Here is a 25,952-nt window from a genome sequence, read left to right on the forward strand (position 1 = left end):
ATAAAGTTTTGGTTTGTAAAGTAGCTGTATTTGTAGCTGTAGTGAAAAATCCCATAGAAGTCTGGTTTGAGACCACCATTGCAAAGCAATCCTAAAGGTAATGAGGGAATGCTCAAGTTTTCTTTGTCTGAAAGGAAAAAAATATATATTAAGGACCTGGTCCCATTTCCATCTCGTTAATAAAATTTAAAAAACAAACCGCTTTGGAATCAGATAGCAGAGCTTATTATGTGCTTAGTTGCACAAATACAGAGTTCTCCTCAGCCCCAAGTGAGAGCAATTTAGAACATGATATAAATTCAGCTTCCCACACTGAATTGCTCTAGCAATGTAAACTAGGCATTAATCAGCTACATTAAACTTTTTGCAAACATTAGAAAATATGCGATGATACATTGCCTGCATGTAGATAAAGTAATGAGCAGAAATCTGCAGACATTTAACATTTCTCTAAACACTGTCATATTAATAGTGCAAATAATTTTCTTGATTTATTTGCACGCTCTTACAATATTGAGGTGTAAAAACCATTGTAGCTACACCATGTACATTCTGAATTGATATCCTGCTGGTTTGTATATGCACCATATGTCAATGATGTCTATGATTCGGTGATGGAACTGTTAACACAGAGCTTACCTCTTCACAGCCTTTTGACTTCTGTGATATTTACATTTTCAGATTGTTTACCACCTTTTGTTGAATATAAAGCTTTCTCTGGTCAAAGTCAACTCTGATTGTGGAGATTTTTTATTTTATTGGCAGAACTACATAATCCAGATAGACCTTGGCCCCAGTGCATGCTTAACAAGAGTTATAAATCATTTCATTGCTGAACAATAGGCATTCGTTTAATCAGCTAAAGTGATTCATTACTGCTGCTTTAGGGAATGGATAATGATGCCTTTGAGAAGAAGTACAACACCATCGGAATCAACTTCATTCGCACCCAGCAATTGTTCTGCCAAGATGTTCTCAAGCTGCTACCTGGTCAGGAAGCTGTTGTTAGCAATGGTCGGGTAAGTGTTCTATATGTATATGTATTTTTATATTGCTGTTATTTATCCAGCTGATTGTCATCAGATTGCTAAATGCTTTAAGTCTGTCGGTATTTCTTGTTTAGGAATGTGAGGGGATCAGAGTTTAACAGGTGCCAATTGGTCAATGTTTAATGGGTGGTGGGGTCAGTGTGGTGATGGACTAAATTGGAGTGCAGCAGTAATGTAATAATAGGATGGACATATGTTCCCACAGTTGTGTAATCTTAGTCATGCCATCAGGGAGTGTTTCCCTGGAGAAGGTGGAACATTGAATGCTTTGCTCCAACCCACAAGCATATTTCCTTAAAGCAGCCAACTCAGAAACAGCATTGGATTCAACTTGTTGGTGATGTTTGTTTTGGATGGGAGGAGGCGGGGGAAAGGGACCAGATTTAATGTGTTGCTTAACCATCTGTATTTAATGTGTATAAAGAGGATATTCAGAAGAATATGTGAAGACCTATAAATGGAAAACTCAACAGATGTCCTTGGTGTTACCTATTATTGTCTGACATTATTATACTCTGAACAAGCCAACGCAGTAATATCTTTGATTTGTATACTGCATTTTTCTATGAGACAGCTGTGTATTTTAGTGATGGGATGACTCCCCTGAACTTGGGAAGCACTAATTTTTAAATTTGAACTCCTACGAATAATAATCCTTGCATTTGATATAGTGCTTTTCACATCTTCCAGACGTCTCAAAGAGCTTCACAGAATGTACTGTAAAGTGAATTGTCTGTATATTTGTGGGTGAAACGTGGCAGCCAATTGCGCACAGCTGTGTCCCACACAGTCGTGGATTGAAGTGACTAAATTATTTTTTTTCTTGAGGGATTATTGTCAGGCATGTGGAGTAAGGAAACTTGCCCAAGGTTTCACCCTGCCAGGAATCGAACCCAGGTCTCCCACTTGCAAGGCAAGTGCTCTAACCACTGAGCTACAGGACTCCACAAATCCAGCCTGCTCCCAAATTGATATATGCTGGCTTGTTCTTCACTGAAAATGAGGGTTTATTATTTTAATCCTTCAAAAGATTAAAGCATTGTTAAATTCTAATAAACTCATTTTACATCAGATATTTTTGCCAATATGTTATTCTGTAAAACTGTTGCAATTCAATTTGGATAAATGAGAAATAAAACCACTATGTATGGTATCTTCCATAAAAGTATTTCTCTCCACCAATCTCCTATTATTTTCTCACCATGTGCAAACATGTTAAGGCATTCCTCAGTACTAAATGTTAACCTAACTTGCATTCTAATAATAACCCCAATGTCTTGTTCATCAAAATCAAATCCAATCTATTCTAAGGCTTTCACGACTGAAATCAAGAATGCAAAGTAGGATGTCATTTGTTATCTCTGGTATGTATTTTGTCAGCTACTTGAAATTGAATGCTAGTAATTATATGTGGCTTAACCACAGGGTTCAGAGTCATATCCTTGACACTTCATTCTGTCTAATGGCTGAATAAATGTGGATGCAATGAAGCAGAATCATAGGGATCCTGTCAGATGATTATGATTCTTTAAGAGATACTTAGAATGTTAGAAGTAACAGTGATAACATTTAAATCATCCTATCGGTCCCTACATTGGAGTCCTGTAGTTCAGTGGTTGGAGCACTCGCCTCGCAAGTGAGAGATCTGGGTTTGATTCCCGGTAGGGCAAAACCTTGGGCAAGTTTCCTTACTCCAAACGCCTAATAATAATCCCTCAAGAAAAAAAACAATAATAATTTAGTCACTCAATCCACAACTGTTCTTGAGACACTGCTATGTGCAATTAATTCTCTATTAATGTAAGTATTTATTCTAAATTAATTGCCCAAAAAATTTATTGTAGATCAAGAATCATAGAAGATAACATAAATACATGTTTTTGGTCAGGCATCATTCATGTTATTCATGTTAATTAAATGTTATTAATTAACAGGAATAACATTTCTCTATATTCACTCTCAGATACTGGGTCCTTTCAATGAAGGTGAAGAGTTTCAACCTGAAGATTTCAGTCTCCTGGAGAAAACCACCATCAGCACCTCAGCAGAGAAAATCAAAACTCAAATCAAAGAGATCGGAGTGAATTCTAAGAGGTTTGTTTACAAAGGACATAGGTGATTTCTTCTGATTCGTAAAGTAAGCTTATTTCGTAAATTGTATGTAGTGTAACAACGATACAACTAGAGGCACCTGTTAGGTGCTGGATACCTATGGGAGATGCCCAAAACCTAATGTGTGTTTCAACATTTTGGTTCAGCAAAAAGGATGGCTAACTTTGTATTTTCACAAATGGGTGTAAAGGGACAGAATTCCAGGGCAGTAGTGGAGGTGTGTTAGTCAGGGAGGTATTGATGGCTTAAGGATGGAACATAATAAATTGTCTTATGAATGAAATACAGAGAAACCTCATTTTACTCTTGCACTATGAATGAGTGCTAACAGGAAGAGGTTTCGGGTGTGCTTAAGTGGCTAACTTCCAGGTTGTCAGATCCCCGCTTCCAGTAATGATTCTTGCATTTGATGTATCAAAAGGTTTAGAGACCTTCACAGATTAAATTTTACTGTAATGTGTACTGATTGTGCATGTTTAGGCAAACACCATGTTTGGAGCATCACTGCAGTTATTTAGTGAAGCTATTAGATCAGTGACACTTCCTGCGCATAACACACTTGCACATAGCACCTTGCTGCATCATGCAGAAGGTGACTTCAACAGTGACCTGACACCCCAGAAATTAGCCATTTTCCTGCACCTCGCTTATATGGTTGCTGAGACGTTGAATCGAGCCAACCATGCTTCTCTCTACATGGTGCTCTTTTCATAGGTTGTAATGGTTGGAACCATGTGGTGTGTGGGCCTTCAGTTTATTTGAGTTATTGATAGAACAGCCACTGTTATTTTCTAGACATTTTACTAAAACACTGGATGTGTGGCCAAGGGAAAATAAATTAACAGTTAGGAGTGCATTTGTGTGCCATTGCTCCAGGACGCTATCCCGTGTGAAGGGCGCTGTGTAAATCAACTTCTTGTTGTTATTTACCTGTGCACTTTCATAATTAAGAGCTTACAAGCTGTGAGGACTCAATGGTTTGACTCGATACATGCAGGTACAGATTTCAATACTTGTGCAGCTTTTAGCACAGGTTTCAGCTCCAGTAGTTCTCATCACTTTCTTGAACCTGTGGATCTTGTTTCTGAAGGAAATATTCTAGTAAATTGCTTCTGATGGCAGTTGTGAGCTACAGAGAAAATATGACATACATTGTGTAGTCAAAGGTTGTTTTATGTTTCCAGCCTCTTGGGCAGAGTATGCCACTTTTTCATAAGATTACATTCTTTTTACAAAGGTGATGCATTAGGTGTTTTAATTTATCTCTGCATTCATTAGCATGGCAAATCCCTGGAAATTGCTACACATTCTAAGGAACATGTCACCAGAATGTAATTTTCAGTATTTTCTCTTTCAGCCTTTGGGTTACTTCTAAATCATTACTTGAATCTACAACTGCTTTGCCTCTCATCACTTTCCTCCTTTTTTTTNACAATAATAAGTTCAAATCTGCGTGCTGCTCCCCGTGCTCTTCTCCTAACTTCCTCCACAGCTTCAATGTCTTTGGAAGATGTGGTGTCCAATACTGCACTCAGTATTCGAAATGTAGCCTCACCAGTGGTTTGTAAAAGGTTGGAATAACATTTTTTGACTTGTAATCAAATGCCTTCAAGGTGCAGCATTTATTTGATTAACTTTGTTGAACTTGCATTGACTGGAAGTTGTCAATGAATAATCAATGAATAATCAATAATCATAACAAGGTACTTTTTTTCCTTTTTCACCTTGGTTGATGGATGCCCTTTCATTTCGTACATGCATTTTCTATTTCTTGTACTAATATTGCAATACTTTAAATTAAGATACACCTGCCATTCTTACTTATTTATCCTCTTATTACCAAACTACCAATAAGTGCTCCAAGACACCACTCACATGAAGGGTGCTATATAAATGCAAGTTGTTATTGTTATATTATTCATCTGCCCCCAAGTTGTGGTGTTATCAAAAACGCTGCAGTATTCTATGAAGTTCTCTTCAAGTAATTTATGAACAGCCAAGTACCCAGTCCGTATCTCAAGAGGATACCAAGAAGGTATCCAGAATATGAGAAATTACCTATTGCTTCTAAACTTGTGTTGATTGCTCCTTACAACATCTATGGTTTCATATTCATATAATTCTCTCAAGCATTTTCCTCACTACACATGGTGGAGAAATTCCAGTTGGGCCTAGAATTAATCTATTTTCTTAGCAATGTAGAGTGTGCAAAATCATACTCCCAGTTCAGATGTAATGCTTTATTAAGTAATCAAATAATCTGCTCAAATTGACCAACTGATTACTTCTCCTGGTCAATTTTAAACATGCTGTTATTAAGGCACTGAGTTCCACCAAGCACCCAGCTCTGACAGGGTTGGTTGTCTTGGTTGGATCAAGACAAACAAAATCAAGGAATTTAACAAGACACAGTACAGTATACAAAGTTATTTATTCACTACAAGTTTGCAAAGTAAGAGGAATTAACAAACCGGTGTGTGCTTATTGATGAGGTAAAGCAGTGGAGCTGTGGTCTCTCTTGAGTCAGAAGAGTGAAAGGATTTATCTGAAGAGTTTAAGAGTCCAGATAAAGAGATGTTTTCTACTTCGCCCTGTATTTGCTCGGGGGCAAGAACAAAGCAATGCAACCTTCATTAGAGATGATCCACTGCATCATGTCCCTCGCATGTTCACTGGGGTTGTTGAGAATGTTGTTCTTCCCTCAATCTTTCTGGTTCATTGGGAGTTTTCTCATTGGGAATGGATCTCTAACTATTGGGTCTTCCTATAAAATCTATGTTCTTTATTAATTTTCAAGTAGCTTTACTTTGTTTAATGTGGTCATTCACTTCATGGCTGTTTGTTGGCTGGTTGTACACAAATTGGCTGCCATATTTGCCTGCAAAATTATACAGTCACTACAATTTACAATAAATATTTGGAAAGACTTGAGATATCCTCACAATGTGAAAAGCTCCATATCAATGCAAGAAATGTAATTTATGTTTTTTTTTATTCAGGAGTAGCCTTAATGTCTGTTATATCCTCATCTTTCAATGATCAAGTTAAGTAGGAGCATCATGTGTGGAGTCCTGTAGTGTATTGGTTAGAGCGCCCACCTCACAAGCGAGGGGATCCCGGGTTCGATTCTTGGACATTTTCCTTACTCCACATACCTCTGCTTACCTAGCAGTAAGTAGGAACCCAGTTGTTAGTCGATTGGCGGATCACTTTCCAAGGATAATGCCCCGCCAAAATAATAATGATAATTTGGTCACATTGTTTGTGGGATACTCCTGTGCACAATTGGCTGCCATGTTTCACCCACCTGAATATTGTCAATTCACTTAATAGTATATTCTGTGAAGTGCTTTGAAATGTCTCAACAACTTGATAAGATGCTATATCGAATGCTATTATTATTTTTAATATTATCATTATAATTAAGCATTAAAATCTAGCTTTGTAAACTTCCTGCCGATGTATGTTTTATCACTTCAGTCAATATTATTTGAAAGGAACTTATTTGGTGAGTAAAACTGCAGTCCTCAGACAAAAAAAAATTGTATGTGTAAATCAAAGTTGGTCACTAAAGCCTTAAGGATTTGAACAAATGCTTTTCTTAGTATTCTCAGAAATATCTTCTTGCAAACTTGAAGTTAATAAGAAGCTGCCTAGCCCAAAGCTCCTGCCAATGTGGAGTGCTATGCATTGTAGAATAAAACTACAGCAGCTTATCATTTTTTTTTCTCCTTTACCAAAGTGGAAGTGATCTTGTCATGAAGACAGATGCTCTTCTATCATCGACGCTCAAAGAGGAATCCCGAAGGGATGTCAAGTTTCCTAAAGATCGGCTGAGGTAATGACAACAGCTAAATCTGTTAGGATTGAATTGTAGACTTAGTATTTTGTCATTTTGATGTCACAACAATACCTTTTATTCTTACAGCGTAGTAAAGATACCACCTCAGGAGGGAGTTCATTATGACGTATTTGCCATTGTTGATCCATTGACTAGGGAAGCACAGAAGTTGGCACCACTATTAAGGGTGAGCATTTGAAACTGTTCTCCAAAGGGCAAACACATACATTTTTTGTTTCGATTTAAAAAAAATCTAATCAGGAATAAATCAGTGTAAATTAGAATAGGAGATTATTGCTCCGCCTTTAAGTGATACTCTAATAATTCCTATTTCTAAACATCCTCCCTGCACATACTGTACCTTACTAGAAGAGAGGGCATTTATTTTACGTTTATGCTATACCAATTTCCATACTTGTCCTCATTTCCATTTAGAGGTAGGAAACTCAGACTCGTGTATATCTAAAATCCAATGTCACCTTGGTCACTTACAAAGAGTTTTTTCCGGCATTTTTACCAAAACGTGCAGGGATTTCCTCTGAGTGTTCATCCTCTGGGTGTCTTTCAAAGGCGGTGATGAACCATCTAAAATTAGATGTGATGTTTTAAAACACTAACTACTGGATTATTACCAAATTTCATAATTAATTTCCTCGTATTAGTGCATTTCATCATTTGATAAGGTCTCTCTCAGATAAGGGTTTCTGTTGCCTGTTTTGTATCCTACTAACTCCAACCCTGTTCCCTGAACTTTAAAAGCTATTAATTCTTGACAATTGAAGTTCAAAAATGCACAATGGTCTAAACTTTGTTCTCCATTTTTTATATTCTGATATTATTCTGATATAATAAGTACCTTATTGCTCTAATTGCTTGCTTTGAACTTTGTGACAACCATGGTAATGAATTGTAATTTCCAACAATGGTGATGTTTGACTGAACATAATACCGTATATATTTTTTGTTTATGAAGTTTATAAATATCAGCGTGAGGAGACGATTCTCTCTCTTGTGGTCTGCTTTGCAAACCAAATGTGTTGTGTTAATTGCAATCTCTGGTTTGTGGCAATCTGATTCGTGGTAGTAAACATAGCAACCAGAAAGTGATTCTAAGATTGCATCTGTACAATTAAATGAGTCTCGTGAACCATTGAGGAATTTCTTTGTCGTGCAGGTTTTGGCTCAGGTGATCAACATGAAATTGGACGTGTTCATGAACTGCAGGTCCAAACTTTCTGAGATGCCTCTGAAGAGGTGAGAAATAGCTGCAAATTGCTTGTGCAGAGTTTTGGAATTATATTCTACTAATAATTCATGAGTCAATATTTGCTTTATCGGACTTTGCTTACCAGTTTCCTACTGCAACACATATACATGAAGTAAGGCCGTGGTGAGCCCGAATGTGTAAATTAACATATTGGCTGAACCAGTAGGAGTTTTAGCTTTTCTTTATTGGATCAGGAAGTGCTTTTTCCAAGTATAGAACAGAACATGCAACAGGTAAAATTAAATGCTCTTGACCCTTTCCAGCTTGTTTTGTTCAATGACATTTTGATCATCACTGTCTGACCGACTGTTTGAAAGTGGATAAACCGGCTGCTACTAGTGTTGAAAAATCCTCTAATGTTGTAATGGCCATAAAAAGGAAAACACATTTTCTGCACAGAAGCTTGCATATGTCACTCCAACTCACAAACATTATGGATGAAGAAGGCCCTTTGCTCATTTGGTTAAATTTGAATGGCAAGCTACCCAGTTTTAGCTAGTTAAACTCCAGCAGTACCCCAGTGTACACTCTGGGGTCCCCCAAATTTTGGCTGTTTCTAACCTCTGCCTGATCCTCTCTGAGCAGGATGCAACCCTCAAGGCAGAGAGTGCGCATTCCATTCCAAACAAAGAAATTTCTTTGTGTACGTGGCTTAGATGGAACTCTGTTTGGTTTGAATACTTTTAAGTGTGGTAATGGGTTTCCACATGTGTCAGACATCCTGATGAAAAAAAAGTCTATTTGATTAGACTCATGAGACCTCCACGTTAACCTGATATCCCTGAGGCTAACGTCTCAGAGCTCCGAATGACATGCAAGGGCTTCCTTGCAGAAGATACAGGTTATACATGTTTGTGTATGGGCTGCTGTCCTGATCTGTTCTCTTCTGTGAAAAGAGAGAGAGAGCTTGATGATCTATATTCACTAGCAGTTTTGCCTGATGAATTTCTCTCCATTTCCATAAGGGTATCATTTCAGGAACCTATCTGCACTAAAGCAGGAAAGTCACACTAGTTCTGATTTGCAGCTTGTTCACAGCCAATGTGCTAATGTAAATGCTGCAAAGTTATTCAGATCTGTCAGCACATAAAAATTCCCACTTCTAGTTATCAGATGTAAAGGGTACCATAAAGGGCTTAACAGAAATGTTCTGTGTTTTCTCATCCCCTCTAAGTCAAAATGTTTGGTTGATATTTTAGAATTATCCAATTTGTACCTTGACATGGCACAAGATGATATAAATATACACAGGTTCACATATGCAGGTCTTTGAAGGTGGCAGGACAGATTGATAGAGCTGTTGAAAAAAGCATTTTGGATCTGTTGCTTTACAAATAGAGGCATGGAACACAAAAGCAAGGAAGTTCTGCTAAACCTTTATATGTCACAGGTTCAGCCTCAGCTGGAATATTGTGTCCAACCCTGGGCACCACACTATAGGAAGGATATCAATGCTGTGGAGAGGGTGCAGTTGAGATTTACCAGAATGATACCAGGGACAAGCAACTTTAGTTATGTGGAGACGCTAGAGAAGCTGGGATTGTTCTCCCTAGAATATAGAAGGTTAAGAGGAGCTTAAATAGAGGTGTTGATACTTATGAGAGGTTTTAATAGAGTAGATGGGAAGAAACTGTTTCCACTGGCAGATGGGTCAGTAACCAGGGAACATAAATTCAAGATAATTGGCAAAAGAACCAGAGGGGAGATGAGGAGAATTTTTTTTTACAAGGAGAGTGTTGCAGTCTGGAATGCACTACCTGAAATGGTGGTGGAAGCAGATTCAATAACAACTTTCAAAAGGGAATTGGATAGGTACTTGAAGAGGAAATGATTCTAAAGCATATGCGATGAGGCAGTCTTATTCTAAATAAAATATTGTATCTATTTCTCCTGTTCTCCGTTTCCTGAATTAAGACAGTGTAGCTCCTCCTTTGGAAGTTGTACATTACACCAGCAGTCTTTTAATATTTATTGAAGTTGCATGTTTCTATATTTTTGCTTTTTACAAGAACCTCCATCTCTCCTAGCTTATTCATATGAAATAGGCCAATTTGGAGATGGCTGCAAAAAGGATAATACTCAGAAAACCTGCCATACATGCCACACATACATTACATCTAACTTCCTAAATGTCATATTTTTGTGCTGTGTGACTAAATACAGGTTTGGCAAATGTGTGTTGTTTTTTGTACTGTTTTGCCATACCTTTATTTAATTAGTTCTTCATAGCTCTATCCACACAGGAAATTTGGATTGTAAATAAAGAATTGAAAGCAAAAATGTTTTCTGGAATAAATTTATCTTTGTGGTGTATCTTTGTGTACAATTGTAGGTGGACCTCTGAGCATAGAAGGGAAACGTATTCTGCCAAACTAATTGGATTTTTACTGAAACAGCAGTAATAAAGATACCTATGGTGTAATTTATTCACCTATTACGATGATGACATTTTGCATATATCTTTATGGAATGCTGAAGTATATTAATAACAATTAATATGAGTGGCAATACAAGGGCATGCTTTATGGACTACTGTATTACCACTGTAAAGTTAGACCCAATATGTAACCCACATAAGTATAAATATTGCTGTCATTCTACAGAAAGGTCTATTTAATGGCAGTATATAACTTATTTCTAAAGTTGAAGTGAATGATTGGAATGTAAAAGTTCAGTCAGTCTCGTGAATTGTTTCAGTACACGGTTGTGCCTCCAAAACACAGAAATACTTGATAGATAAATGTTGCTTCTTATAAGCGTGCCCTTTCAACTTTCACAGGACCTGAGTGAAGGGATTTGGCATCGTTGGGACTTAAGTTCCATTTTTTTATATAACTTTCAATTATAAATATATAGTGTATCGGCTTTGACTGCCATGAAGTAAAAACGAGGGTTAACCAATTGTATTTCTATCTACAGCTTTTATCGTTTTGTACTTGAGCCCGAAGTGGTGTTCACAGGTGACAACCATTTATCAACCGGGCCTGTGGCTAAGTTTGCTGAAATGCCAGAATCGCTTTTGCTCACTCTCAATATGATCACACCTGAAAACTGGTTGGTAGAACCTGTACGCAGCTCATGTGACTTGGACAATATTCACTTACAAGAGGTAAATGCTTTTACTCAGGGACTGAATCTAAGTTGTGCTTAGACCTTTCACTACTACATTAAAAATTACATTACATCATTATTTTCCTCCTTTATAACTCCTGGTTGAATAAGAAAAGATGGTATTTTGTGCTGAAGGTATTTGCTTAACTCCCGGGAATTTTTTTTCAGAATTTTAAATGACTGCCTTCAGCCCTTTCTTTTTTTTCCTTCTTTGTTACACGTTTTAGGTGGTGCCTAAAAGAAGTAAATGTCTCAAAGAACTTCAGAGATTTTCTGTAGTGCAGTGGCTGTATATTTTGTAAGCAAACTCAGCAACTAATTTAGACAGAGCCATGAAGTGAATGTTTTAACTGGCAGATTACTGATCAGTTTAGAGGAGAAACTTAGAAAAATAAATCGACACACTAAATTAAAAAAAAGGCAGCCTAGTTTTATTGATTCTGCACGTAGACTGAGTAAGTTTATCACTGGTCCTAGAGCACAGGATTCTCTGAGAGGGTAATAGGATATTAAGCAGTATATCCTATTCTGAGAGCGTAAGAAATCTTAGAGGCCTTTATTAGGAGTTTTAAAAAAAAATATATATATACAGTAACACTTATTAAAATGTTACTTAGACCTTATTAACTGTTTATGATTTATGGCTCACGGTAACTTTATTCTGTGAATTCTGTCCTTTTAGTCTGCATTAAGACCAGCATTCCTTTTTATGGCTGGTAGATTTAAACATTCTCAAAGCTCATTTAGAAGAACCAAAAGTCTCGGCTTGGAAAGCACTTACAGTGGGTAGCAAGTTTCTTTATGTGTAGAATATTTTTTTCCCCATCGTAGCCATGAATTGATATCATTTTGAGGTCAAGCTCACAGGTACATGTGCCATTACAATGTTATCTGCTCAGAAAGAAGTTGACTTGTTGCAATTGCACATCCCACCAGAGCAGTGTACAATTTGACAAATGCATACCCTATAGGAGGTTAGAAACTCAGCAGCACAAGTGATTTTTTTAAAAAAAGCTATAAAAATCTCAACTTCCTTTAATTACTGCACAACATTGGCAGTGGTTCAAAAAAAGATGTTGAGAAGACAAGAGGGGATAGGTAAAATTGGAACTGGAAATTATTGAAAAGACTATTTTTAAGAGTCTTGACAGTTAGGAAAACTGCTTCTCCATGCAACTTCCTCATGTTTTATTTGTCGATACTATTAGCACTGAATGCTTTATAATAAGAAGAAGAATAATGATAATAATAATGGAATTTGATACAGTACATCATCAAATAGTTAAAAATTTTCAAAGTGCTTCACAGGATTTACTGTAGAATGTAATGACTGCATTCTTTAATGAAACACGACAGCCAATTTCATAGAATCATAGATTTATACAACACAGAAGAAGGCCATTTGGGCCATCGTGTCTGTGCTGGCTCTTTGAAAAGAGGTATTCAAATCAATCCCACTACCTCGCGCTCTCCCCAAAGCCCTGCAAACTTGTCCTCCCCAAATAATTATCTACTCTCTTAAAAGTTGTTATCGAATCGACTTCCACCACCCTTTCAGGCAATGCATTCCAGATCCAAACAACTCACTATGAAAAAAANTTTGTATACAGCAATGTTCTGAATATGAATGATCAATTTCATTTGGGGGTTTGTTGGCCAGGAAACCAGGAGAACGGCCTTCTCTTTTTAAATAGTGTCAAGGGATCTTTCACATTCACCTCATCAAACAGACTGAACTTCGGTTAACGTCTCATCCGAAGTATGGACCGTCCAACAATTTGTTTTCTCCCTAGTTCGGTATTGGTGTCTAAATTGCAGGGAATTCAAATGGGCACTTCTTTCCAAAATTAGGTTACAACATTCACTTCATTTCTGTTTTCGGTATCTTCTTGCATCCAAATTGTTTTCTGTGTGTGCTACAGTTACACAGTCATTGCACTTGACAGCAATTACCTGTGAACATCTTTAGAACTTTTCAATATTATAGGCGTTGCATCAAATGCAAAAAAAATCTATTGTGTATATAGTATTTCATTGCACCAAAGAATAATAATTTAATATCTAGGATCGATTAATAACCCCAAAATACAGTCAAAATTACTTTACAGTGTATCCTGTGAAGTGTTTTGAGACATCTCTACGATGTGATAAAGCCCTATATCAAATGCAAGGATTATTATTATAAACACAAAAAATATATCCCACTTGGATTATGCAGTCCCACAGTCATTCTGTTAGTCTGCCATCTTGTGGAACTGAGAGTATTTTTACTGTTCAAGACCTGAATTGTATGTTCTGAATTTGACTCACTCTGAATATCCCAACAGGTTGAAGGAATGGTGTCAGCAGAGTACGAACTGGAATACATGTTGCTTGAAGGACACTGCTTTGATGCCAGCACTGGACAACCTCCCAGAGGATTACAATTCACCCTTGGGACGAAGAAGAACTATGATATGATGGACACTATTGTAATGGCAAACCTGGTAGGTTAAAGAATTTAAAGATTTATTTGCCCTTCTCTCTTTCGATTTTTTTTTCTCAACACTTTAATTAATCTCACACCATAAATTATTTGTCAACTAAGATTCTTTAAAGATTGGAGATTTCATACCATAATTTGTATTTTTAAAGGGTTATTTTCAATTAAAAGCAAATCCTGGGGCATGGCTGCTTCGATTACGTAAAGGGCGATCTGAAGATATCTACCAGATATTCGAGTAAGTAGGACTTCCTCTCCCACCACTCACTTCTCGAACCCTTCCAATCAGGCTTCCGTGCCGCCCACAGCACAGAAACAGCCCTGTCAAAGTGACAAATGACATTCTGTCTATCTGCGACCAGGGCTCCCTCTGCCTCCTCATCCTCCTTGACCTCTCTGCTGCCTTCAACACCATCGACCACTCTATTCTCATCCACCGCCTCTCCTCTCACCTCAGCCTCCACTGCGCTGTCCTTGATTGGTTCAGATTGTACCTCTCACACCGCCTGCACTTCATCTCCTCAAATGGCTTCTCCTATAGCCCCCGGACCGTCTCGTGCGACGTTCCACAGGGCTCTGTCCTTGGTCTCCTCCTCTTCAACATCTATATGCTCCCATTTGGTGATGTCATCCGCAGACATGTGGTCAACTTCCACATGGATGCGGATGACACCCAACTGTATCTCTCTGCCTCCACCCTTAACTCCAGGACCACTGCTGTCCTGACAGAATGTCTGTCAGACATCGAGTCCTGGATGAGGGAAAACTTTCTTCAGTTGAACATCAAAAAGTCCGAAGCTCTCCTGATTGGCTTCCGTCAGCGCCTCCACACCTCAGGCGCTGACAGCATCACCATCCATGGTTGCACACTCCACCTTGCTAAGCCAGTCCAGAACCTTGGGGTCTTGTTTGACCCTCAACTATCCTTTCTACCCCACATTCGTGTCATGACCCACTCTGCCTTTCCCCACCTCCGCAATGTCGCCCGGCTCCAACACTGTCTCACACCGCAGGCCGCCGAAACCCTCATACGTATCTTCATTACATCGAGGCTTGACTATGCAAACTCACTGCTTGTTGGCCTCCCCAACTCCTCCCTCCATAGGCTGCAGATCATCCAGAACTTTACATAAATCAGTTATTGTGTTATTCTCTTTGACCGAGACTTCAGCTCCCCTCTCGACTCTCTTCCCCCTTCTCGCTCCCTCCCATCCCTCCCCTCACCCTGACCATTTCCCCCCTCCTCGCTCCCTCCCCTCACCCTGACCATTTCCCCCCTGCTCGGGTCATGACCCAACTGTGCAGCGCCTTGGGACGTCCTCCTGACGTGAAAGGCGCTTTATAAATGGAATCTTGTTGTTGTTGTTGTTGTATTGGCGGACACACACACACTTTGTCTTTATTAGTATAGATTGAGTAAAATAACTAAATGATGAAATATCTTGATCAAAGGTTCTTCAAAACGTTGGAAACCTATTTTGTAGCCACAACATCCATTACAAGTATACATCACCAAGAACTGGTCAATTTACTGATGTAATCTATGATCCCCATCCTCGTCTGATTCCACAGGCTCCCCTATACCCTAGTAGATCAAGTTCAAGATTTTTGTCCCAATTTTAAATCAGTCTTGCCCCATCCTACCAAAGTGATCTTTCTTAAACTTTACCAACTGCATTGCTCCCTCCGCTCGGCAGTGATCAGGCTTTCAGCCTATCTGCCCCCACTCTCTGGGACTCCATTCTGGAGTCCCTTTGCCTCGCCCATTCTTTCGCTTTCTTCAAGGTCCATCCCACGACCTTCCTCTTTGACAGCATATTCATTCATCTCCCCCGCACCCCCTTGGCCCCCACCTCTCCCAAATCCAACCTTTCTGAATTATTGCATGAAATTCAGTGACAATCGAATGCGGGTGTAAGTTTCTGGTGCATAGACTTTATACCTTTTCTTGCGTTACTGAGTTTTCCCCTCACTTTCTTGCGGCTATCATTATACCAGTTACCATTTAAATTATTCCAAGCTTCAGGGGCAAACCTGAGTTTCTCCAACAACAATCCTCCTCAACAAGTGTGACTATTACCCTGTATAGTGATAGAATAGAATATCAAGCTAGTTAACTTGCATGTTAAAAAACAAGAGCATACCATGTGAGGATTTTTATCCAATCTTATATGAATTTGTTTATAATAAGTTCAATAATACGCATGGCACAGGGTGCAGCATTTGGGGCAAAAAAGGAGTTTATACCTGAACTCCTAGTTTTGTGACTTTCAAAAAACAAAACAATGTGGAAGAAGATCACCTGAGGTGATGTGCGATTTATCTTGTTTTATACTTCAGGGTAGAAGGCGTTCTGTGTTTACAGAGCTCTGTTGCTTCCTGGTAAGGGGGTGTTCGTGCACGAAATAAGTTAAGGAGTACACATATGTTGCTTTAGAATGATACTCGTGAATGCATGCTTCAGTGAGGATGCACAATCTCAAAAAGTCCATGTCTGAAGCAGCTGGAATTGGAAGATGAACACAGCTTCATCTCTGCCAACAGCTTCTTTACATCTGTAGATCAAATAGTGTTTCTTCCATGGAGAAACCTTGGACTAAAACAAATACAAAAATCAAACAACTTGATGTGGAACGTTGAAAAGTATTACTTGATTGTGCAATTTAGAAATACGATGGACAAAACATCTCCTATATAATAGAGTTATCCATCGTTTCTTCAATAGTGAAAGACATACCTACACATAGACTAAACAATGTAATATTCTACAGAATTGGACAAGATTGCTAAGAAACAGGCACAGAAAGTGGAATTAATGGACTGCACAAGGTGAACAGTTTCAGAAAACAAATGATTCTGGGATGCCTTTTAACTCTTAGTGTGACAGTCACGTGTTTTGCTGTACTTACCATGAGGAGTTCTTGTATTTGTATTGTTTTCTAGCACATATTGTTTTCTAGAATGTTTTAAGAGAATTCCAATTTATTTTCTTTGGAAAATTTTGTAAAACATCATCGTCATAAACTATGCATACAGGAGGGAGATAGGAATAGAAGGACATCTTTGAAGGATATAGGAGTGGATGGAGTGGAGTATAAATACTAGCTCGGAGCAGTTGAGACAAATAGCCTATTTCTATGCCATATTCTTCTTATGTAATTTATCTGAGAAAATAAGGAATAACTTTTGAAGGCCAGGGAGCTCATTTTACTTTCTTCTAAGGCTTTTAATGTCTGTGTTATCAGGGTTCAAGAGGTGCGACATTATACCAATTCACACAAGAATCGAGCCATCTCTTGCCATCAGAATACAACAACAACAACTTGCATTTCGGAGCACTTAGTGCCTCAGACACTGCCCCGCGTGAAGAGCGCAGTATAAATAAAAGTTGTTGTAATACACTCTGCAACTGTTTGTGGGACACTGCTGTGCGCAATTGGCTGCAGAGTTTCGCTCACAAAATATACAGTCAATTCACTTTACAGTATATTCTGTGAAGCGCTTTGAGACATCTCGAAGATGTGATAAGGCACCATATCAAATGCAAGGATTATTATTATTGTTAGAATACTTGGTGGGTGTGGAAGCAGAATAACTGCAGGTATTTGTATTGTAGTCATAAATATACAGGATGGAAATATTTTGAATGTGTACTGAAACTCAACACTATAATATGTTTTTATGCTTCATTTCTTTTCTCTCACCTCCACAACCTAAAAAATAAACAAAAGATGGCATATAGTGACCCAGCCAAGATGGTGTAAATTGCGCTTAGTGGGGATGGAGCAGTTCAAATTATACTGAAGTGTTGCATTTAAATCTAATCTACCGGATGAAGATGAGCTAAACTGGGAGGACTTTATGTGTGGCAAATCATTATATTTTGGGATAACTTCCATCAGTTTTAGATACTTTTAATATATTATTCTAATATCTAGGTGGGTGTGAAGTTATGTTGAATTCCTTCCAACTACTGTAGAAGGACAGGTCTCCTTCTGATTTTCCAGGTTGTAGGACTATCCTTATATGTGGTACAATAAATGCAGATGAAGGACTGCCATTGAATGAAATTAAGCAAATTGAACTGAATGGCCAGATGAAAGTTCTGGTTATACGCTTAGACAATGCTCCCAGTGCACAAAAGTACTAGTTCCTCTCCCGAGGACCCTTCATAAATAAATGTAGAGAAAATTCTGCTAAAATAAGTCATTTGAACTTGCCCAATCCACTTTTTTTCCCGGGGCTGTTAAGTGAAGAACTCAATAGAAGTAATTGTATTCATCTTGGGAAAGGAAGAAAATGGTCCTAATGCACAGAAGTAATAGGTCTTCTCAAGTGTCCCTATTGCAGGGCTGGGTTTACCATGTCTGTGATGAACGGAGTAAACTGCTTTTTTCTTAGCATCCCATATTTTATCTTATTTATAGCCTCCTTTCAGTCTTTTTTTGCTATGAAATGTGAAGGAATTTTCTGCTCATTAAAGTAAGGGATGACATTGCTGGGAAATAGAATCTCTGTTCCCCTTCACACTTGCTGTCAATCTCATGCGCTCCTGGGTCAGGTATAGTACTGATTAGAGGCAGTGTACAGCTCCCCAGCCCCAAGTTGTTCCGTTCCTTGCAGCAAGGTGGCAGTTCCATTTCCCATGTACTCATTTTTATGGATCTGCCTGACTCTGATGTTCCAATTAGTGCCAAATAGTGGCATGAATTTCATGGTGGATTCACCTCCTCTGTGAATTGTATTGAAATGACCCAAACTCATTTCACTTAGGAACCTTTATATCATCGGTGAAAATACATTTTTATCTCGTCTGTCAGCACTGGATTGAAAGTTATTTCTCAGAGGTGAAAGTTTAGGGTTCTTTAATGCACCGGTTGTTATAGCAACAATTCACAGCAACAATTTTCCTGCTTTTATTTCAGTGCATTGACTTTTTTAAATTATGTCCATTTCCTATTTCCTATTTACTTTATGTTCTGTTTCACTCTTTATATTATTTCTCATTGTTGTTGTGAAATGTTAGAGATCAATTAAATAAAGGGAATTAATATCAGTATAAGATTCTGTTGATGACCATGTGGTTAAAGACATCTGCTTTAGCACTGAAGCAGAAAGTAGATGGTATCAGGTGAGGTCACACTGTGATCTGCTCCATGATTGAATGTCCGCTGACCATGAATTGTCTTGGCTGAGACGTGAGGAGTTGGTCTCTTCGGCAAGGTTCAAGAAAGCTATAGTCTCCCATGAAACTATACCCAGATTGAGTAAATATCTGAAAGGTAGCAAATTGGTAATAGAAGCTCGGTGGATTTCCAATTGAATTGCTATTACTCTGGTTTTCTGAACTCTAAATAGATCAGTTGAGAGATCCACTGTAGTTCAGAGAAATACTGTAAAGCACTTTGAGACATCTTCCTGATGTGAAATTCTATTGTATTGATCATGACCCACGTGCCTAAATTGCTAGAAATGTATTGCTGTTATAATACAGTTTATTGGTGTATTTGCATTAGGAGAACACCAAACTGTTTTCACTTTTACAGCTGCGAAATCTAGTTTTCAAAAGACATATTTGGTGTACTTTAATATTATAAATATATGGAGCCCTCAGTAATGTTCCATAAAAAACATTGGTCCCATGTGTTTATTTGCCTTATATTTGCTATTTAAAACAAATAGACTGATCACAAACACTGAAATGATTTTCCAATTTATGGACCTTAGCAGATGAGAACTGCTTATTCTTTGCTGGGATCTTGCTCTGTGCTTATTATGGCATTTTCTAAATGTGAGAGAATGTGCAAATACTGAAGTTACAAAGATAAGTAACATGATATGTTCTTGACTTTTAAAGTGTTTGCCCTTCCTACAGACATGAAGGCACAGACTCTGCTGCTGATTCAGATGATGTCGTTGTGGTACTGAACAGCTTTAAAAGCAAAATTCTCAAAGTTCAGGTATGCAGCTGGTGAAGAGACGAATCTATAAAAACTATTCCAATTGGGTGTCTATAATGTACTTTTATTAATGAAGAGCAAAACATTATTTGAAGAAGGATCAATATTAAAACTATGACCTGGACTTAACTGCAAATGATAAGACAAGATGGATTGGAATTTCATGGACATCAGCTATTTACAGATAGTTCCTGGCTCTGAATACCTTGAAGATTATAGGAAAAAAGGTGGATTAAAGGTTCAATAATACTTTGAAATAGCTCAAGTATCATCAAAAAATTAAAATTATTCTTTGTACATTTAGCCTTTGTGTGTTAATATGCAAACTGTACTTAGATCGCCAAGTCTTTTCATACATTTCTGTTACAAATTATATCAGTTCCAGTTTCACTTTATATATACTTACAGGTGCAGAAAAAGCCTGGCAAAGTAAATGAGGATCTTCTCGGTGATGGAGATTTAGAAGGCAAGGGAATATGGGAATCACTCACAAGGTAGGCTGGTATAAGCTTTGTTTGGTGGTTCTTGAATACAACAAGATCATAATTTTAATTACAAGATGATTCGAAAGAACAATTCAAATGTTCATTTACTGTCCTAAACTGCTGTGAAGACAATGATTGCTGTGAAGGTACTGACCGACTGCCTGTCCGACATCAAGTGCTGGACCAGGGCCAACTTTTTCCAACTCAAAGTCAGCAAGACTGAGGCCCTCGCCCCCGCACCTCAGGCGCTGGCAGCATCAGTCTCCATGGCTGCCCACTCAACCTCACTAAGCCAGTCAGGAACCTAGGTATCTTGTTTGACCCTGAACTGTCCTTTCTCCCCCACATCCATGCCATGACTGGCACTGCCTACCACCACCTCTACAACATTGCCAGCCTCCGCCGCTGCCGAAACCTTCACTCACGCATTCATCACCTCAAGGCTCGATTACAGAAACTCCGTCCTCATCGGCCTTCCCAACTCTTCCCTTCACAAGCTGCAGATCATCCAAAACTCTGCAGCTCGTGTACTCTCACGCACCAGACTTTGTGACCCCATCACTCCAACCCTCACCCGACTCCACTGGCTCCCCATCCCCCAGAGGATGGAGTTCAAGATGCTCGTCCTCCCCTTTAAGGCCATCCATGGCCTTGTCCCCTCCTATCTCTCTGACCTGCTGACTCCCTACCAACCTGCCTGCTCCCTCCTTTCAACGGGTCCAACCTGCTCCATGTCTCCCGCCCTACCATCGGTGGCCGGGCTTTCAGCTCTCTGCCCCCACACTCTGGAACTCCACGGTCCCTTTGCCTCGCTTCCTCCCTAGCCTCCTTCAAGGCCGGTCTTAAGACCCTTCTCTGCGACCGTGCCTTTGGTCTCCCTCCCACTTCTTTGCCTTCCCTCCCCCTTACACCACCCCTCCCCCATGCTCGGGCCCCGACATCTGACTGTTCAGCGCTTTGGGACGTCCTCTCGACATGAAAGGCGCTCTATAAATGTAATTTTGTTGTTGTTGTTGATCTCTGCAACTATTTGAATATATTCATTGTTGACAATACAGTGCCTTACTTAAAGATGGTTCCACTCACTGGGTGTCTGACACATGCAGAATCCCCTCACCATGCTTAAGAATATCCAAATCAAACAGTGTTCCATGCATTCCACCTACACATGGAAATTCTAGACATATTTGTTGGAAGGGAATTCACAATCTCTATTTAGAGGGACACATCCTGCTTACCTAATTCCGTAAAATATTAGGTGCAGTTTGGAAGTGCCAAGACTTGGGGACCCCAGAGTATGAATTAGGGTACTGCTGGATTCTGACCTGCTAAAACTGCATAGTTTGCCATTGATATTGCTCTCTGGAAAGCTTTCCCACTGCTTGTTCAGCTAGGACCACCATCTTCATGGCCGCAGCTCAGGCACATGTCTCTTCCCATTGAACAATGGAACCAGTTGGAAGTGCGGAGTTTAAGCAGCAGTTGCTTGCCTCTCTGCAAGCCCTTCAAGGTGGATACCAGGCTCTGGCTGTATGAATGTGGGGGGAAAAAATTAATGAGTACTTTGCACATAAAGGAGAGTTTTTATTACTTTTTAAATATTTATGTGTGGATATATATAGTACTAGGTGTACCTATTGCAGCTCGCTTGCAAGCAAAGGATCCAATATGGAATGTAGATTGACACACAGACAGACATTTCATCTTTATAGTCATCTGGGAGGACTCCTGTGGGAGGACACATTTTGGCCGTGCTGTTCTTTTGAGTGGACAACTCATTTTGGCACACTGTTGCAGTCCTTTCAGCATTGTGCAGCTGTGCTGTTCTTTGTTCTTCAGTTTCATTTAATGGGCCTTCTTTCTTGTGTCTAGCATATTTACTTATCCTTGAAAAATTTGCTTTTCGCTTAGGCATCTTTATAACGATAAATATAAATGTATAAATTATAATCAGTGGGACGTCCTCCCGACGTGAAAGGCGTTTTAAAAATGTAATTTTGTTGTTGTTGCCGTGGCTTAGCTTCGTCTATGTTCTTTATTTTGCTCCCGCCTCCGCTTGGCTGCGTGACACAGGATGCCACATCGGTACGGTCAGCCGGCCTCGGCCACCAGGTGTAACTACAGTGCATACTTACATACGTAGGTGCTCTGTGACGCACAATGCCACCAGGTGTAACTGCAGCATTCTATATAATTCTATGTAATTTGTATTAGTAACATTCAGGTTGACCTAAATCTAATAAGCAAATCAGGACTTGTGATGTCCAAGCATAACCACCAACAACTATTAAATTATTTCCAAGTCAATGTGTGTCCAATGATGAATGGTAAACAATAAATATATACCATTGGGTATTTAGTCAGATTAATCCTACCTTCCAACAATATCTCAACATGGTCCTGTACCACTCTATATACAGGAGAAGGTTTAGGAGGGAGAATGAACAAATGGGCTACCAGTCATCAGAAATGTTCCCAAATTGCTTCTCCACTCTTCCCAATCACCCTGATGAATAATTTTCAATTCCTGCTCCAATTAGTTGCAATATTAACTGCAAATCTTCCAATTATTTGAATCAATCAATCTTACAAAAGTTATCCAGCTGATTGGAAAATCTGATCAGTATGTTCTTCCAAGAAGATAGTATTTTCTCTGAATGCAAATTCAGTTTGATGTACACAATATTTGTCTCCTGGGATGAATATTAGGAGTCACTCCAAAACATTTGTGTTTTTCTTAAATGAGACATGCTATATAGAAAACCAAATTACATTCCTTTACATATTAATTAGTGCAATGTGACACCAGTAGATTTGAAAGACATTCAATTCAAACTTTACATAACAGGTTCCAAAATATAGAATCAAAATCAGATTAATATCTAATCAAAGTATAAGCATACCTTCCCGTTAAAATCTTCATGGAAATGTAGTAAGAACACAAACATCAGTGAGCTGCTCCCTGCAATAACCAGAAGACCAGATCGCTTTCCAGTATTGCCTCAAGACTAGGGTTTTGAGAAGGGAAGTAAAGAAATTGCTTACCCAATTTCTTCCGATCAAACAGGCTTATTCAATCAAACCCCTTCTTCTGGAACACTTTATACCATTTAGCTCTGCTCCTGTGAGAATATACGCTAAAGTGAATATAGAATTGTATGAATCTCTAAATTATCTGTTAAATGCATTTTGAACAACTGAAGCAAGTTATTTTCTGAGATTAAATGCCAAGATATGCGTCTTTAATGCTTCCTTATTAGCTAACCTGAGACAGCAATCTCCTCATCCTCCCTCCATGTTCCAAGAATGTTATCTTTGACTCTCTTAGAAGCAAAACACACCTTTCAATAAATAATTTTTGTCTGGTTTAATTTAGAAATTGTAATTTTATCATGCATTTTTGCTTGAATGTTGAGAGTTCAAAAAATTATTCACTACTTTCCACTGTTTATTTTATATGTCCCATAGGAAATTAGCTTGCCCTTCAAATTGTTTTTTTAACATCCCAGAGGATGGCAGTAGAAATTTCAAAATCATCTCTAATAAAATAATCTAGAATTGTGGATTCAAAACATTAAATAAAGTTTCCCACTTATTTGATGACTTGGGTTGTCACCTTATAAAATTCTCTCCATGCTTTGGCATGATCTGAAATATCTACCATATCAGCGTTTCTTCTGTAAGTTGGGGATTCAAATACCATTGACCACCAAAGAATTGAAATGTGAATATCGGTCATGGATTGCTGCATACAATGTGAAATCTACATACCAGGCAGAACATCTGACAAATACTGGCCAACCCCGTGAAATCATCGAGCCCTGTATAACGTGAAAATCAAAATAGTCTAGTCTTGTGCTGGAGGGTGGGTGGAGTGGTGATAAAAACAAATTTGTCTTGTGAAACAGAATATCAGGTTGAAAACACTGATTTTACTAAGGATGATGCTTTTTTAGCTTAGCATTTTGCAGTGAACTTGGGCTCAGGGGCTGCTGGTGAATATATTGCTTGGTTGGTAGTCCTTCAGCATTTAACATTTTTAAAAATATCAGGGTTTCAATGACAAACCACACAGAAAAAAGATTGTGGAAAGGATTGGCAAACATTGATACAAATAGCGTAGTAGCTCCATTGTAACAAATTCCAAACAACTAAAACTAAATTATTGCTGTATCAGTTGGGATTTAAATGGGGATTTATTAAAACTTGAATACAGAACAACAAATCCCCACAACCCAAACAGGGCAATTGGGCCACAGGAGCAGACTCTAAAGTACTGGTCAGCACAGCATGGACAGATGGGTCAAGCTACACCAAGAGTAACTGTAACCAAGAGAACAGAGGAGTAATTTCAGTTGGAGCAGCCTTAAACTCTCATCCACTTATTTGGAAACCAACCTACATACAAAAGGTACAACCAGTATATTTTTCTTTTGAGATTAATACTGTGTCATTAATTCCCACTCGGGACTTAAAAACGTTGTTTATATTTTGTGATTTTGTTTTGTTTAATTTTATAACAGTCATACTTTTACAAATAAGTACAGACTGAGTGGGAAATACTTCCCTACAGAAAACAGATTGCAGTCACAAATTTACCGTGTCTTGTAAACAATATAAAAACATAGTCTTCTTCCTTTCCCCAACACTCAATTTTTATACAATGTAATAGAAGTTATCTACACCATGAATTATTTTCACAATGTTAGCATTTTTCCAAAACATACTTAATAATGTGTTTCTGCATTCTGTTCTTTTTTTTATATATAAAAGCAAACTCAAGCTACTCTGTAATTCTGCAATTTCTCCTTATGGAAGTGTGCATTGAGCCTTTGCTCATTGCCACTGCATGTGAGAGAGTAACTTGCACAATGACCTAGGCAGGTGGATCTAGACAGCAGCAGCCAATTAACCTAAAGGATCATGTTTTCCTAAGCCATCCAGTGAGCTGTGATCTTGGCTGATAAGACAGATACTGTAGTATTAAGCACGAGGCGGCTGGGAGTGCAGCTAGCACCGGGACTGTGGGGTGTGGGGGGCGGAGCGGGGGAACAGCTGACGTCATAGTTTCGTTTTCAGGAGTGTGCGCGCGCAACAAAAAAAAAACCTCTGCGCCCCCACCCCAGGGCTCACATCAGAGCCCACCATGGTCCTGCTGGGTTGGCTGCCCCAGCCCCAGCCTATGGAATAATGCCATCCACCTGACCGCTCGCTCCTGGTCCCCGTGTGCGCATTATGGCTGCCGCTTTGACCCTCACCCCCTCCCTTCCTCCTCCCTCCTCTCTACCCCCAAACCCTCTCCCCTCTCCATCTCTCCCACTCTGTCCTCTCTCTCCGTCCCTCTCGCCTTCTATCCCCACTTGACCCTCCCACAACCTCCCTCTGTTCCAGCCTGGGAATCCTCCGCCGGGCTCACCGTGGCACTCGGCGTTGGCTGTCCAGCAGCAGCCACACCGACTGCCCCATTCCCCACCACACTCGCCACCCACCCCGGACACAGACCCGGGGAGTCAACCTCTCCAACCTCATCCCCATTTCCCCCACCCCTGCCTCACAACCTGGACCCCCCTCCCCTCCCACACACCCTTCTGTCAACCGCTCCCTCCACATCGGACTACAAAACATCCGCTCCCTCTGTAACAAGG

The 25,952-nt window shown here is 39.2% G+C and overlaps 1 protein-coding gene across 2 annotated transcripts in view; it reads left to right on the forward strand.

The window, feature by feature from the left end:
• uggt2 (UDP-glucose glycoprotein glucosyltransferase 2) overlaps positions 1–25,952 on the forward strand; it is a 130,949-nt gene that overhangs the window by 80,739 nt on the left and 24,258 nt on the right. The window contains exons 23-33 of one of the 2 annotated variants that reach the window (XM_042334144.1): positions 888–1,019; positions 3,013–3,143; positions 6,904–6,999; positions 7,090–7,189; positions 8,177–8,256; positions 11,189–11,378; positions 13,708–13,866; positions 14,015–14,100; positions 19,738–19,822; positions 20,231–20,316; positions 24,551–24,674. In XM_042334144.1, the coding sequence (XP_042190078.1) occupies positions 888–1,019; positions 3,013–3,143; positions 6,904–6,999; positions 7,090–7,189; positions 8,177–8,256; positions 11,189–11,378; positions 13,708–13,866; positions 14,015–14,100; positions 19,738–19,822; positions 20,231–20,316; positions 24,551–24,656 (1,251 nt within the window). In that variant the 3' untranslated portion in view covers positions 24,657–24,674. Of the gene's footprint in view, positions 1–887; positions 1,020–3,012; positions 3,144–6,903; positions 7,000–7,089; positions 7,190–8,176; positions 8,257–11,188; positions 11,379–13,707; positions 13,867–14,014; positions 14,101–19,737; positions 19,823–20,230; positions 20,317–24,550; positions 24,675–25,952 lie in introns of those variants that run through there. The other variant, XM_042334143.1, reaches the window with a different exon arrangement.

Source organism: Callorhinchus milii, unplaced genomic scaffold (assembly GCF_018977255.1).
Source record: "Callorhinchus milii isolate IMCB2004 unplaced genomic scaffold, IMCB_Cmil_1.0 Scaffold4, whole genome shotgun sequence".
Taxonomy (NCBI): Eukaryota; Metazoa; Chordata; class Chondrichthyes; order Chimaeriformes; family Callorhinchidae; genus Callorhinchus; species Callorhinchus milii.